This window comes from Heptranchias perlo, chromosome 17 (assembly GCF_035084215.1).
Source record: "Heptranchias perlo isolate sHepPer1 chromosome 17, sHepPer1.hap1, whole genome shotgun sequence".
Lineage (NCBI taxonomy): Eukaryota > Metazoa > Chordata > Chondrichthyes > Hexanchiformes > Hexanchidae > Heptranchias > Heptranchias perlo.
The window spans coordinates 13,615,491-13,630,679 of record NC_090341.1 but is presented as its reverse complement, the minus strand read 5'-3'; the positions used below and the strand labels follow the sequence as shown (position 1 = coordinate 13,630,679).

Sequence of the window (15,189 nt, the reverse complement as noted above, 5' to 3'; positions counted from 1 at the left end):
TTAAAGCCCATGGGATTAAAGGGACAATGGCAGCGTGGATACAAAATTGGCTAAGGGACAGAAAGAGAATAGTGGTGAACGGTTGTTTTTCAGACTAGAGGGAAGTATACTACTGTGTTCCCCAAAAGTCGGTATTAGGACCACTGCTCTTTTTGTGATATATTGATAACCTGGACATGGGTATGGAGGGTATAATTTCAAAGTTTGCAGGTGACATGAAACTTGGAAATGTAGTAAACAATGTGGAGGCTAATAACAGACATCAGGAGGTAATAGTCAGACACATGGCAGATGAAATTTAACACAGAGAAGTGTGAAGTGACACATTTTGGTAGGAAGAATGAGGAGAGGCAATATAAACTAAATGGTACAATTTTAAAAAGAGTGCAGGGACAGAGAGACCTGGGTGTGTATGTACACAAATCTTTGAAAGTGGCAAGACAAATTGAGAAGAGTGCTTAAAAAGCATATGGGATCTGTGGCATTATTAATAAAGGCATAGAGCACAAAAGCTAGGAAGTTATGCTAAACCTTTATAAAACACTGTTTAGACCTCAGCTGGAGTATTATGTTCAATTCTGGGCACCACACTTTAGGAAGGATGTCAAGGCCTTAGAGAGGGTGCAGAAGAGATTTACTAGAATGGTACCAGGGATAAGGGACTTCAGTTATGTGGAGAAGCTGAGCTGTTCTCCTTCGAGCAGAGAAGGCCAAGAGGAGATTTGATAGAGGTGTTCAAAATCATGAACGGTTTTGATAGAATAAACAAGGAGAAACTGTTTCCAGTGGCAGAAGGGTCGGTAACCAGAGGACACAGATTTAAGATGATTGGCAAACGAACCAGAAGCGACATGAGGAAACATTTTTTTACGCATCAAGTTGTTATAATCTGGAATGCAACGCCTGAAAGGGTGTTGGAAGCAGATTCAGTAGTAATTTTCAAAAGGGAATTGGACAAGTACTTGAAGGGAAAAAAGTTACAGGGCTATGAGGAAAGAGCAGGGGAGTGGGACTAATTGGATAGCTCTTTCAAAGAGCTGGTACAGGCACGGTGGGCCAAATGGCTGCCTCCTGTTCCACGATGGAACTCAAGAATAAGGGCCCACAGTGGGCCTTTTTGTCAGGGAAAAAGCCCTCCACCTCATTCTGGATCTTAAGAAATTCCTGTTTTTTTCAAAAACTTTGCTGTGCATTAGCTTGCTTGCTCATTAGGGACATAATCTTTGTGCCATTGCCAAAATTGGCTGCAAAAATGTGTTGCTACTTTTCTTGGTCTTGGTTCCCAGCATCCTCTGAGATGTGAAAGTGATTGGGTATTTTTTTTAATAAATATTCATTTAAAGCTGGACTATATTCTTTTAAGTACAAGACTGCCCGCACACACTGCTTGGAGCATTGACGCAAAAATGCATTCATCAGACAATGTGCCATCACTCTAATGTCATCAGCATCTGGGATTCTGGATTTGTAAAAAAGCATTTCCATTCTTCTATAATTTTATCTGCTTCCATTGATTTCCAGGAGAAGAGGCCGAACGTCGTCCCCACAGAATGTTGTGTGGAATAAACCACACTTGCCTAACCAACCAGAAGACCGGTTCTTGCAACCTAGTATCTCTGAAGCTAGGCCATCGTTCTGCCAATCAGAAAATAACTTCCTGAGAACAGGGAGTAGTAGTCCCTTGGCTGTTCCTGAAAGGAGGTTAGTGTGCTTTCATCCTCTCTCTACTGAGGATATATAGGGTAACGGCTGCTTAAGGGCATGCCACAGTACGTGGGTTCAAATACACTGTTACTTTGCAATAGCTAACAAACTGTTATTGCATCTTAATGGGGAAAAAAAGCTCCCCTTGTTGCTTGATGTAGAACAGCACAGATAAAATTGGCAATAATTGCAGCAATAATGGAATATCTAGATTAGAATGGTAAATGCCTGAAAGGGTTAACTTTAAATCTGTGCAATAACAACAAGTAAATTATGTCCAAGGCTATAAGATGTGGTCAGGGCTTGAATGATCATGTAAGTTATCCACTGTTTATCCAAACCCCTAGTGTTCTAACCTTGTAACATCCTCCCAGTCATTGTTTATTCTGTTCTCTTTTCCCCACAACCCCATGGGGAAAGTACCTGGCATTCCCTCAATGCCTGCAGACAATGGCAAGTCTCAAATTTAGAAAGAAAGAACTTTCAATTATGTAGTGCCTTATCACGTCCTCATGATGTCCCAAAGAGCTTTACACCAATGGATTATTTTCTGAAATGCAATCACTGTTATGTTGGCAAATGTAGAAAGGTACTATGTAGACAGCTGGGGGCTGCCCCTGTGTTCTACCGCCCAATGGCACAGCACGTTGAAGCTCCAGCATGATTGTGGTAGCACACCATTCCAGATTAACCTTTTATTTGGCAGTTTGGCTAAACAATGTATTTTGCACATTTTGTACGGTTATTGTGCTAAAGTTGGCATTTCTACTTTCTGGACAGAGGGCTGGCATGCGTAAAGCCCTCAGCATGGCTTCTGTAGTGTAGCAGTGTTGAAAAATTACATTCACCAGGGGTGAGTTACTGACCTGTTTTGAAAATCTGAAAAGGAAAACCACGTGGTAGCTCTGGAAGTATTGCTGACACATTTCTCCCTCCATAGTAAACCTTTGTTGTTTCTCTTGGCTTCCTCAATTCCTTTAATTCTTTAATGACCTACTGTGCTCTAACTCCACCTCATTCTCTTTCTAAACTCATTGTTGATATGACCCTATATTTTGTTTTAAGATTTACTATTTCCTCTAACTCTATTCCAATTTGCAGTTAAACTAATTCTAAGTTAATGTAAAGGTAATTGTGTGCACAGTGGGACGTACTTTCTCTTAAAATACTCTTCTCTATCACCCCTCCCCAACAAGGAGATAACGTGACATCCAAACGTTTATGTCCCAGCTCTGCCTCTTCCCACAATTTTAAGTTTCCACTCTCACCAGGGAGCCACCTTACTACAGGACCAGCCCAGGAACTGCACCATAAGGAGCAACCGAGATCTGCCTTGTTTCTAGTCCTGTATGCTGACTGGGAGGTGTTGCAGCAGAAAACATCTACTAGCCATCTGGCATCCAGCATATGTGCATGTCTTTGCACAGCTATGGAAACCATACCAAATTTAAATATCTTCTATTGGGTAGGAGACCTTTTTTTAAAACAAAATTGAATTAGGTGGATGGAATACAAAACACTCCCTCTGCCCTTGTCGCCACCCTTTTAAGATCTTTTGAAGAGGATTTCAAGATTTCTACACCACTGATTTTGATTCCATATTGGCCTAGCAGAATCAAATTGCTGTCAACATTAGGAGGAGTTGCAGCCTTGGCATTGCAAATTTTGTTCATTACATTAGCGTCTACTAGAATTGGATCTACAGTGACATCTGAAATATAATTAATTTTCATTGAGTATATATCACGTGCTTTAGGCACAATGTTCGTTGCAACATAATTTTTTATAGCTTCTAACAGAAGCTTTTAACCTATAGAAGCAATCAGGTATTGCTGTACTTAATGGCTTAATGTCCCTTTGACACGGAAAAGATACTGGCCTCAGTGGAGAAGAAACCAATTCGGAAGTCCTTTCATAACTATGGAATATGTGGGTTAACCATTTAAAGAGATTTTTTTTAAAAACTCTAGCTCAGTCCAAAGGGCCAGTTGTGCTTATTTTGTATTTCACTGTCTTCCTGTGCAGCTCCACAGAGTATTCTCATTCTTCATCCTCTTCCACGGATTATGGCAGCTGGCAGATCGTGTCTGGCTGTGGCAGTATTCATGACCAGGCTGTAGTTACCAATGACTCACCCCTCCCCTTCAACATTCAAGATGATGGAGCCAATGGGAGACTGTGAGTGTTGCTGAGGTTATGCAACTTTTGCGTCAAAATTATTTTATCCTGTTACAGGTGTCTCCCTCTGTCTGTCTGCCCGTCTGTCCCTCTCATCTCCTCCTCCCTGTCCATTACCTGCTCAATTCTTTACGTGGTGAGTTTCCATTCTCAGCTGGAGCTCAGTAGGGGCCTGGATCTTCTCCAGAAGGAAGAAATATTTGTAACCAGCCCAAATAGCATATCTCTTGCATTCCTCAAAGAAACTGGTTTACAACACTGTTGCCGAGAACCTGGAAGAAGTCAAGTTATTTTGGGGAGACCTACAGAAGTAGAAGAAAATAAATTTACAAACTATAGGGAACTGAAAGTAATGTTACCAAATGTGATATCAGAAGTGAACATTCAATTGTTGTTCTACATTTGTTTTGTTTTTTGGCGGGGTCTCCATTGCATTTCAGGCATTTATACCTGATTTCAAATGCATGAGGCTCTCACATGTGCAGTAGGCACAATTGTGGGAGTGGAAGGAAGAAAGAAGAAAAACAAAGCCAAAGTATGACGGTGGAAATGAGCTTGGCTGCAAGGAGGATTTTTGTGCTGATCTGTGTCGTGGTGAGAAAACAAATGGGTGCGAGCTCTTGCAGTCAATAAATCAATTATGCTTAAATAGCTGTCAGAATTGAAACCTGAAAATAAAGGCGAGTTGCAGTAAGAACAGAAATAATTCCTATATCCATCAGCTTTCAGGCAGTGAACCACTGCTGACACTGCCAATGAATCCCTTGAGAATCTTGTTGATGAAAGAAAGGGTCCTTTATGGAAACTGATCACATAATGGCACAATATGCCCTCAATACTCCTGTCCAAATAAGATTTTCAATTTCACAGAACCCTGAGAGAGATGGGGTTAATAATATGACTGGTATGAATGGTTTTGATGGCTACGTGGAAAGGTTTTTTGTTTTTATTTTTTAATGAAAAGTTTGCTAACTGGACAGGATGGCGGTTTTAGTTTGTGTTAAGCGTACTTAAGGCTACTTGAACATCTAAGACAAAATTACTTTAAATAATCAAGTCTGAATAAATATTTTTGGTGTTTATGAATCATTTACATTGTAAGGGGATACGTTTCTAAAATACAGCTGGTAAATGTATCTAATCTAAGAGGAGGGAAATTCCAATGACTTGGACTATATTTCATTGAATAGAATTCCAGTGAACCGAATCCTGTGCCATTCATTCTCATTTAACAGAATTTCCAGTTCAAAGGTGAAACATGTAAACTCAAAATCGAGATTGGCAGCCATGTGGCGCACTGGATTGGTGTACCTATACATTGCACTACAGTAGGTAGGAGGAGAATTCCTGCCAGTGACCTCCACTGGGCAAGTTTCTGAGGTCAGCTGGGCATCCAGGAGATGGAGGCTGTCTGCAGAAGTGAGGAATTTGAAAAGAGATGGAAGGCTTAACAGGGGAGAGGACAGAACAATGAAAGTGGCAACTTTTTAAATACAAAATGCAGAAAGCTGGGTTGTGCAGCTGTCTTTTCACTTCTAATTTCAATCTATGTCAGATTGATGAATAGGAGTTATCTCTTTACAGGCTATAAGCATTCTGTGTAAAATTAGTTTAAGCATTTTCCACCTAACTTCTGAGAGCCACGGGTCTAGACATGGCACTAAATTTGCACTTACATTCAGGCTGTAACATTGCTTGATGTGAGAAGTTGCACTAGCGTACATGCCATACTAGGAAAAGCTGAGAAAAAGCTACAACAAAGCTGACACGGCCCCAGTGAAGCTTACAGCTCAAAAAACATGCCCTGAATATAGGCATTATGACATGGAGTCAGACTGAAAGTTCAGTGCAACACAGGTTTGTCATAACGTAAGCTGCAGATATATCCTCAAGACTGTGAATACTTTAATTGCAGTAAAATAAGTGCATTTTGCAGCAGCGTTGGATTTAGAAGTTACTGAAGGGGGATCTATGTACTAAAAGGGGTGATAGTGCAAATATCATTAGATTTATTTTCCCCGCCCCCCAAAATGTCATTTTTTTTTGACACCTGATCTAGTTCATTTTGGTGCCTATGGTAATTGAGTGTAAATGTTTAATTTTTTTTAAGTTAAATAATACTCATCATCACTCTAACTCCACCTCTAGTGGTTCTGCCGATGCAGGGAAGGGAATACTCAAATAAAGCCAATTAATCAAATAAATCCATTTTTAATCTTTTTTAAAAAATTGCAACAAGTCTTGGAGAAAATAAACCTTCAAATAAGACAACAGTTTTTATAAACACCTTTTTTTAATACATAACTTCTTTGGGGACAAACAAACTCTTTTTAAAAAAAAAACACCAGCTCATTAAAATTTTTTCTGCTTCAAGTTTGTGCATAACAAACAATGGGAGGAAGTAAAGTCTAATCACATAGAGTCTACAGCACAGAAATGGGCCATTCGGCCCAACTGGTCTATGCCAGCATTTACGCTCCACACCAGCCTCCTCCCACCCCTCTTCATCTAACCCTATCAACATTTCCTTTTATGCTGGTTCCATTCTTGCCCCCAACCAATCTAATGTGTTCTAACAGCTGCCAGCCAACATATCTGGTTCTAGCAGCCTCCAATCTCAGTGAAGATGCTGATTTATTTTCTTGAGGACATGCTTCAGTTTAACACAATGGCAGTTGGCCTATATGTATCAGTAGAAGGCTATTTTTTAAAAATAAGTCCAAGGGTAAAATATTTCCAGGCTTATTTTTAACGCAGATGAAAGGGAACAATGAGGCATTTGGTGTTTAAAAATCTGATTGAGTAATATCAGTCTCAATGGAATCTCAAGTTGACAATAGAATTAACCAGCTTGTCTTCTTGCAGGTATCCGCTCATCCCAGAACGCAGGGCCAAGCTGGAGGAAGTTCGAGCCATATTCTTGTCTGCGTACAGTGCAACCGTGGGCCTCAAATCTGTGTCATCCAGCCCGTCAGCCATCGGCGGACTTCTTGAACAGTTTGCACGTGGAGTCGGGCTCAGAGGCACAAACAGCATTGTCTGACACAGCCCGCATTTGTTTTTTTAAATGTGTGGATCACTGTGCAGATGTCAATTGTGACAATGCCAAAGATGGACTTGTGAATTTGTTTTTCAACCAGATCTCCTCTTTCACTTTTTGACCTTAGATTTTGTTTACTTGTTAGAAAACTTTTTTTTTCTCTGCTGAAACTTATTTCTGAAAGCTGGAGAGTCACCCCCCAAGCGTCCAAATATTGGTGGAAGACAGTGAGCAAACCAGGCCCAGGTTCAGCCTTTGGGACAGGACTGCTCATTCTTGAAGTACTTTTGTCCTCATTGCATTTACATTGGAGAACTTAAATATGTAGTCGTCATGAATTACTTTATTCTTTGCAAGCTAGAAATTCCTGTATTAAGAGGCATGAGAGTCAATCAGAGGTAGTGGTGAACAAGTCCAGTGACGTTTTTAACCACTTCAAAGTTTGCTGCTTTGAAGCTTTTGAAAAAAAATCATTGTTATCAGACTCCTATCTATTGTTACCTGATAAGATAAAGGAATTTCTATCTTGCAACTTCCTTTAAGGCTAGACAGGTGTGGTGAAATTAGTGTGTTGATTATTTTTTTAAAAAGAGCTAGTACTCAAATAGAGTTAATTTTAGCAACATTTCAAAATGGTTTATCTTATTAACCTCAAACATCTGACACCCAGTTATTCCCAAAGGCTTATTAATTTCATTGTTATAAGTGTGGACCTTATTATGGTGTTCTCACTTTTACATAGTGGAGTACTGTGCCTATCATAGGCTGCAATCCTAGTAAAGCTAACCTACAGATAGTGGGGGAGGGGCAGGGAGAGGGAAAGAGTCAAATCAAATCTGTGAAAACAGCTGTTTGGTTAACTTGAGTGGCAACTTGCTGGTTGAAGCCACATGGGAAAGTTATCCGGTGAATCCAGCGACTGTAACCACTGCTGTGATTTTGCCAAATTATCTGTAGTGGTAGTACAGGCTCTGATAATGTTAATAGTAAATTACTCCGATTCAGTAAGGTTCTGCTAGATTCTAACAGCTTATCCAACCAATGAATGAATTGGTTTGAAAATGTCTGTCAACATAAGTAAGAATAAAATATAAGATAGTATGTTGTCATTAGCAGACCTAATTTAATTCAGCATTAGACAGAGGTTCTAAAGATTTAAGATTTTTTCTATTTTTTAATACTACATTTTAACCTGCTTAAAAAACTTGGATAATATTTTTGTAACACTTTTTTAAAAAAAACCTAATCTATTTATTTTAAATGTAGTTTAATCCCTGTTAAGGTTATCTATTTCCTTTGGTAACATGGAGCTGATCGTCCCTGGGTTCTATTGTATAATCCAGCTGTTCAAATTTTTACAAGATTTTTTTTTAAGTTTCCTTAGAAAAGCCTGCAGTTGAGGATCAAAGGGGGCGGAAGCTGTGTGTTGCATCACTTGAATTAGAGATCTTGCAAGCTTTTGAAATTTCATACTAGAATTCTTCAGAGGAGGAAGATGATCCAACAGTCAAGTGGCAAATGACCTTCTTAAATGTAGCAGTCAAGCTGTTGACAGTGGAATCAACGTTGAACTCTTGCATATAAGAGCATTAGAAAAGTCAAGGATGAGAAGAGGCCATATGACCCATCGAAACTCATCCCTCCAATGCCCTGATTCTCGCATCCAGCTGCATTTTGAATCCCCAATTTTGTTGCCTTAACTATCCTGCCCAGCAAATTTGTCCAATAATTTATCACTCTGAATAAAGAATTGCTTCCTAATAATTGTTTTAAATTTGCCTTTCACTAATTTAAATTCATGTCCTCTGGTTCTACCTGATTGGCTTAATTTGAAGAAATGTTCTGTGTTTACCGTATCTGTGGCATTTAACATATAAACGTCACTTAGGTCTCATCCCCTTCCTTTACCACTACTTTTCTAGAGCAGCTTTTAAGAATAGAATAGGTTTTTGTTCTTTAATTAAAAACTGTGCGGAAAATGCATCAGCACCTGTAAAGAAATAAATGTTTTGAGTGTAAATCTTTCAATTCTGACCAAATCTACCTTAAATGTTAACAGTCTTTTATCTCTTCAGCTGCTGACCAACTTGTTGTGCATTTCCAGAATTTACTGTCTTTATTTCAGATTTCCAGCATTTACAGTTTTCTTCCTTTCTATTTTTCCTGCTTCAGTTCTTGTATATACTTCCCACTCTTCTCCTACCCTCCCCACTCCCCAACTGAGCATATATTCAAACAGTGGTGCGTAAACAGTACATTGGATGACACACAGAAGTATTGATAGGCCAGTTTAAAAAGAAAGATCAGGGTTAGTGAATAATAAGAGGTTAAACTAACCTGTTTAATCATTTAAATCAGATGGTGAGAATTGGGATTAATCTGCTATTTAAGTGTGCATTGCATATTTGGACTGTTGCATTATGTTATGTGGACAACAATACCACACCTAAAGAAGGTGTTCTCCAAGTAAGTGAATTAAACCTTTTTCAATTTTTAAGTGGGAGATTGCTTTAACAGGTTATGTACTGATGTACAATGTACACTGTAACCCAGGAAGGTGTTGTGTGACCTACTGATCTGTCTGTTTTAAAGGATATGTTGGCTTATTAAAATAACGCTTTGCTGATCAAGGCTGTTTATAATGGGAACTTTATGAAGTTTGGTTGTATTTTATTTGGATACTAAGGGGACTGTAGAGAACGCTGAGGGTTCCCTCACTAGCTGTAGTAAAATGTCAAACTTTGAAAGCTGCCCTAAAGTGTAAGAGCCATTAGTTAAAAAAACCTCTCCCATTCAATTATTTACCCAAGATTAATTTACTAAGATGTTTGTGTTTTTTGTTAAATTCCTCCTCTCCCAGCTAGATAACCATATTTCCTTGAAGGATTTCATGTGCATTCCATTTCTTAATGGTGCAGATAATCTCTTAAAGAATTGTTCCTTTTTTTGTGGACTGGAGATGTCTTTGTTAGGTTTAAATGCAAGAAATAAGACCATTTCCCCCCCCCCAACCCCCGAGATTATGGTTTGTGCAGTCAATGTCTGGCTTGTACTACAGTAGGGCTATGAATATGGTACTTTTTTGAGTTGTCCAAAAAGACCTTGGGGTTGATTGTATGTAAAATGAGATATCATTAATGAGGGATTTAGTATGTTGCTGGAGTGTGAAATTCCCACTAGTACAATTCTCAGCACTGGAATTGGTCTAGTGCCTTTAACACGCTGGTGGTGTAGGGATGAGTCTGATTGATGCTGGGTGAGAGAAAGGGGCAGCAAAAACTTTTTAGATTGGATTTGATGTTGGCTGAAAGAGAGCATAATGTTGAGTCATGATCTACCAGGCTAGCAACAAGCAGTGTGTGAATATTTGTTTGCTAGGAAGAGGAATATTATGCTTAAGAGTGAACTGTCTCATTAAAACTATAATTCTCTTTCTTTTTCTCTTACGGTTTAAAAACCTTCAGTTGCATTAGCACTCTTTTTAATCCAACCCTGCAAACACCAATTTGCTAATGGGCAAAAAGTGTTCCTGAAAATTGTTTCATAATTAAGCCACCATTTTTGAGTATTATCACCCAAGTATATGAGGTGGATTTTTTCATCCTTCCACCTAGTTCTAGAATGATGTTATCACCCTGGTAATGTAACCTGTGCTGTGTCACCAATTTTGCCGGTTGCTAATAAAAAAAAAGTGCTTTTATCCATTGTAACAAGTAATATGATTCCACAAATGGTTTGCCACACAACTGATACAGTATCTGCTGCAGCGCTGTTTTAAGAATTGAGTGTGTTTAGAAGCACTTCCCTCCAAAAACCATGATAATGCCGCTTTAAATCTGCAATCTTGCAAATAAAGATTCTTGTCAGCCTGTTTTTTAAAAAAAAAACTGGGAGTATTTTGATAGTGCATGATAACCCAAAAAGGTATTTGTCTAAATGTTGTAAGTTAAAGAAAATTATTTTCAAATATATATAATAAAACTAGTGCTGTAACACTGGGCTCAAAATGCATCTTGATATCCCTAGCTGTACATTGGTTGCTAATCCGATCACTTTTTAGAAATTGTTAGAATCAGAAGTAGTCTCTTAAAAGAAGAATCATGTTTGTGCTTTGTAGGACATTATTTAAACATGGGCACATACGAAGGTATGGCAGCCTGAATGGTAGAAAGTAAGAATCCCTGTTTCTCTCCCATATTGAGATCATGTATGCTGTTACTGCTGCTTTTCTTTTTTGATGGTAATAGTGAGGGACATGAAATTAATTTGGGAAACAGGTTTGTGTTGTGTTTTTAATTCCTCTCACTGCAACATTTATCCTTTTCAAGCCAGCAAGGCAAGGATGATCTGAATCATGATTGCCATTTAATTGGGTCAACTCATGGAAGGTGATCTAGAGCACCTTCAAGACACAACCCATGACTTTCTATTTTGAAGTTGAGTGTTTATCCATTTGGGCTGGAGACCTGGACTTTGTTAAGATCAGTAATGCCAGTGAATTGTACAGTTCCAATTTTCTTTTTCAGTCTTCACTGATCCTGTGCAAAACTTGCCTTTAATCTCTTACTGAAAACTGGTATGTCCATCTTGATTTGGTTGCATGTATATTGCTGAGCTTGAGGCCTTATGTTTTCCTTTTTGTCGGATCATACCTGTTCTGAGGAACCTTAACAAATTAATATTGTGGTAATGTGCTTTGTATATTGCAAGAACTCCTTTAAAGAAGCTGGTTTATGGAATATTCTGTACTCAGTACTCTTAAAGTGAAGAAAGATATGACTTCAATTTTCACAGATTACTGTTCCATGAAGTACATGATTTTGTAAATGACTGTAATGGTTCTTCGGGACTTCTTGTTTCAGGCAGTGCTCTCTGCATGTGTATGAAGTATCACAACTTAGATACAAATAATAAACTTGAAATCTTGACCAAAAGATTTGGCCTCATATTCATTGTGCATCTAATGTATGTGTCTCGGATCAAAATGTGCTCAAGCACACAGTGCTATTAAATGATAAACATTTTCCAATAATGTTAATTCAAGTAACATAGAGAGCTATACAATCTATTTATTAAAAAGCTTGCAAAGGGCTTGTGCATCCTCCCCACAACCCTTTATATAAAGTTTGCATTCAATCAACTGATCTTAGGTAACTGCATAGGCGATTTACAAATACTCGTATAACATTTTATTTTCATATCTGCATGTGAGATGCTCATCATGCGTTTCACTGTTACTGGATTTCTGTTTTTGGAAAAGTTGCTTGAAGTATGCAGGCTTCGAACATTGGCGCATTTCATTGCCTGGGGTAATGGAATTTTTCTTATGGGGATTTCTCCTCGTCATGAGTATCATTCCCTGGAGGACGGTCACTTGGCCTGCCCAAGGCTTCTGGCAATACTTCTGTGTAATCACAATTGTTCACTGTGTCCGATAGCGGACTGGGGTTCAATGTTTCCCTTCTTTCTCCCTCCCCTCCATGCACTTGGTCTCACTAAAATCATAGGCGGTTACTTGCTTACCTCCTGTCCGTGGCGCTGTGTTTGACGACGTGTGACAACTAGAGAGAAAAAAAATACAACGCGGACCAGCCTTATGAATCCAATTCAGTTCTGTCCGCATGGTGATGCTTCATTTTCCAAGGCTCCTGTTAACCCATTCACACAGCAGTTAACAAAATAAAGTTTCGAGTAAGTTATGGTTGTCATCCGTGACCTCTTACTCGTCCAATGTGTTGCCTTGTGCCATTACAAACATTCGGTTCTCTGAACTCTCTTACCGAGGCGGTGCTGCTCTCAGCATCCAGTGAGCAATTCCAAAAGGTGTACGCTCACCAAGGTTTCATTGCAACTTGGTCTGTTTTAACATGTTAATTTGCCTTGTGGCAGAAGAGTTTCCAGTGCACCAAAACAGACAATAGTCAGCTTTTTATGGATTATTGGTAAAACAGTAAGGAGGGCAACTTTCCTGTCAAAATGCTGGTAATCAAAAACAAAAGCAAAATGTGCGGTGAATGCACAGCAGGGTCAGTTAGCAAATAAGAGTACGGTTACTGTTTCTGCTGGAACCTTTCATCAGGCAAAGTTGCCCGGATTCTGGTAAAGGTTCCCACCTATCTCTCGAATGCTGAAGGACATGCAGTTCTCTGTTTTTATTTTAGATTTCCAGCATTCCATGTTTTTTTTTGTACTGAAAGTAAGGCAAGGTTGAATATGTTACACATGTGAAATTAGACGGGAGGCAAGTGTACTGTCTCGTTCTTAGCGGCATCGCATAAAGAAACAGATCAATGGGAGGTGCTGATGAAACAATCTCAGCCCTGATTTGTTTGCTCGGAAACGATTGATGGTGTTTCTATACATTTCACTGCTGTTGAACTATGCTGTGCAATTTTGCATTAAGTTACAGAAAGGGTTGGAACGTATTGGCTTTTAATGCATTCCCACCCGTCCGTTCTCTGAGTAAGGCACGTAAGATGCATGAATGCTACTGAGTGCACTTTAGGTCCTCTGTTCTGCCTCTCCCTGTGCAAGTTCCTGTTCCACGCTGAGCCTCCCTTGCAGCCAGCAGGGGGAGAGAGAGTGAACCCGCTTCAGTCTGTGCGCATGTGATGTATCGGTGGCTAAAAAGATGAGAAGCCTTACGACGCAGGAGTACTCTCGACTGTTTGACACTAAAATATTTTAGTTCATTCTGTTTAGTATCCCAGCGAGATTACTGCAGACCTCAAATTAAACTTGGATCCAGTGCAGCCACATATAAATTACGTTTAACCTACAAGTCATTGGATAGTTGTTTTCTTAAGAATTTTTCCAAATTCTGAGTTTTGACTGCAATTTAACCCTACCCCATCCCCAGTTCTATCAGCTGTGGAAGTTGTGTAAAATAAAACTGTATTGAATGCCTTTCTGCAGGCTTCCATTGTTGAAAGAAATATGAAGGTGCCGTTTATCTTTTAATGAAAAATAAGATTGATGTCTTTGTAATTAATGATTGATTTCAGCAGTTTTTTGACCAAATTGTTTTTTTCCTATATGTGTGGAATACTATTGCATTTTGTATATTTGTGAGGAGAATGACCATTCAATTTATTATTTTTCACCCCTTTTAGGTTATCCTCCCTTCCCAAGCATCACTCTCCATTTGAGCAGGCAGCAGGCAACCTGCTCCAATTCAATGCCACCCAAGATGGTCACTAAGTGGGGTAAGAGAGCAACCACAAGATGACTTTCCCTTTAATTTTTTTCCATCCCTATGAAAATCTTGGCCTTCACTTTGTGCCTGACTGAAACCCCACGACTGAGATTGGTATCTCACTGTGTGGGAATCATAGAATGGTTACAGAACGGAAGGAGGCCATTCGGCCCATCGAGCCGGTGCTGGCTCTCTGCAAGAGCAATCCAGCTAGTCCCGCTCCCCCGCCCTTTCCCGGTACCTGCAAATTTATTCCCCTTCAAGTACTTATCCAATTCCCTTTTGAAAGCCACAACTGAATCTGCCTCCACCACCCCCTCGGGCAGCACATTCCACATCATAACCACATACTGTATTAAAAAAAAAAGTTTTTCCTCCTGTCACCTTTGGTTCATTTGCCAACCACCATAAATCTATGTCCTCTACCATAAATCTATGTCCTCTGGTTCTTGACCTTTCTGCCAACGGGAACAGTCTCTCTATCTACTCTGTCTAGACCGTTCATGATTTTTAACACTTCTATCAAATCTCCTCTCAACTTTCTCTGCTCTAAAGGAGAACAACCCCAGCTCCTCCAGTCTCTCCACTTAACTGAAGTCCCTCATCCCTGGAATCATTCTAGTAAATTTCCTCTGCACCCGCTCTAAGGCCTTCACATCCTTCCTAAAGTGCGGTGCCCAGAATTGGACACACTCCAGTTGTGGCCAAACCAGTGTTTTATAAAGGTTCATCATAACCTCCTTGCTTTTGTACTCTATGCCTCTATTTATAAAGCCCAGGATCCTTATGCTTTCTTAACTGCTTTCTCAACCTGCTCAGCCACCTTCAATGATTTGTGCACATATACCCCCAGATCTGTCTGTTGCTGCACCCCTTTTAGAATTGTACCCTTCAGTTTATATTGCCTCTCCTCATGCTTCCTACCAAAATGTATCACTTCACACTTTTCTGCGTTAAATTTCATCTGCTATGTGTCCATCCATTCCACCAGCCTGTCTATGTCCTCTTGAAGTCTATCACTATCCTCCTCACTGGTCACTACCCTTCCAAGTTTTGTTGCAAATTTTGAAAT

General features: G+C 39.5%; 1 protein-coding gene across 3 annotated transcripts in view; it reads left to right on the top strand.

Moving 5' to 3' along the window:
* mtmr14 (myotubularin related protein 14) overlaps positions 1 to 11,856 on the top strand; it is a 74,297-nt gene extending 62,441 nt beyond the window's left edge. For 2 of the 3 annotated variants that reach the window (XM_067998522.1, XM_067998521.1), the window contains exons 17-19: positions 1,522 to 1,701; positions 3,730 to 3,882; positions 6,748 to 11,856. In XM_067998522.1, the coding sequence (XP_067854623.1) occupies positions 1,522 to 1,701; positions 3,730 to 3,882; positions 6,748 to 6,925 (511 nt within the window). In that variant the 3' untranslated portion in view covers positions 6,926 to 11,856. The remainder of the gene's footprint in view (positions 1 to 1,521; positions 1,702 to 3,729; positions 3,883 to 6,747) is intronic. The other variant, XM_067998523.1, reaches the window with a different exon arrangement.
* The last annotated feature ends 3,333 nt before the right edge of the window (positions 11,857 to 15,189 follow it).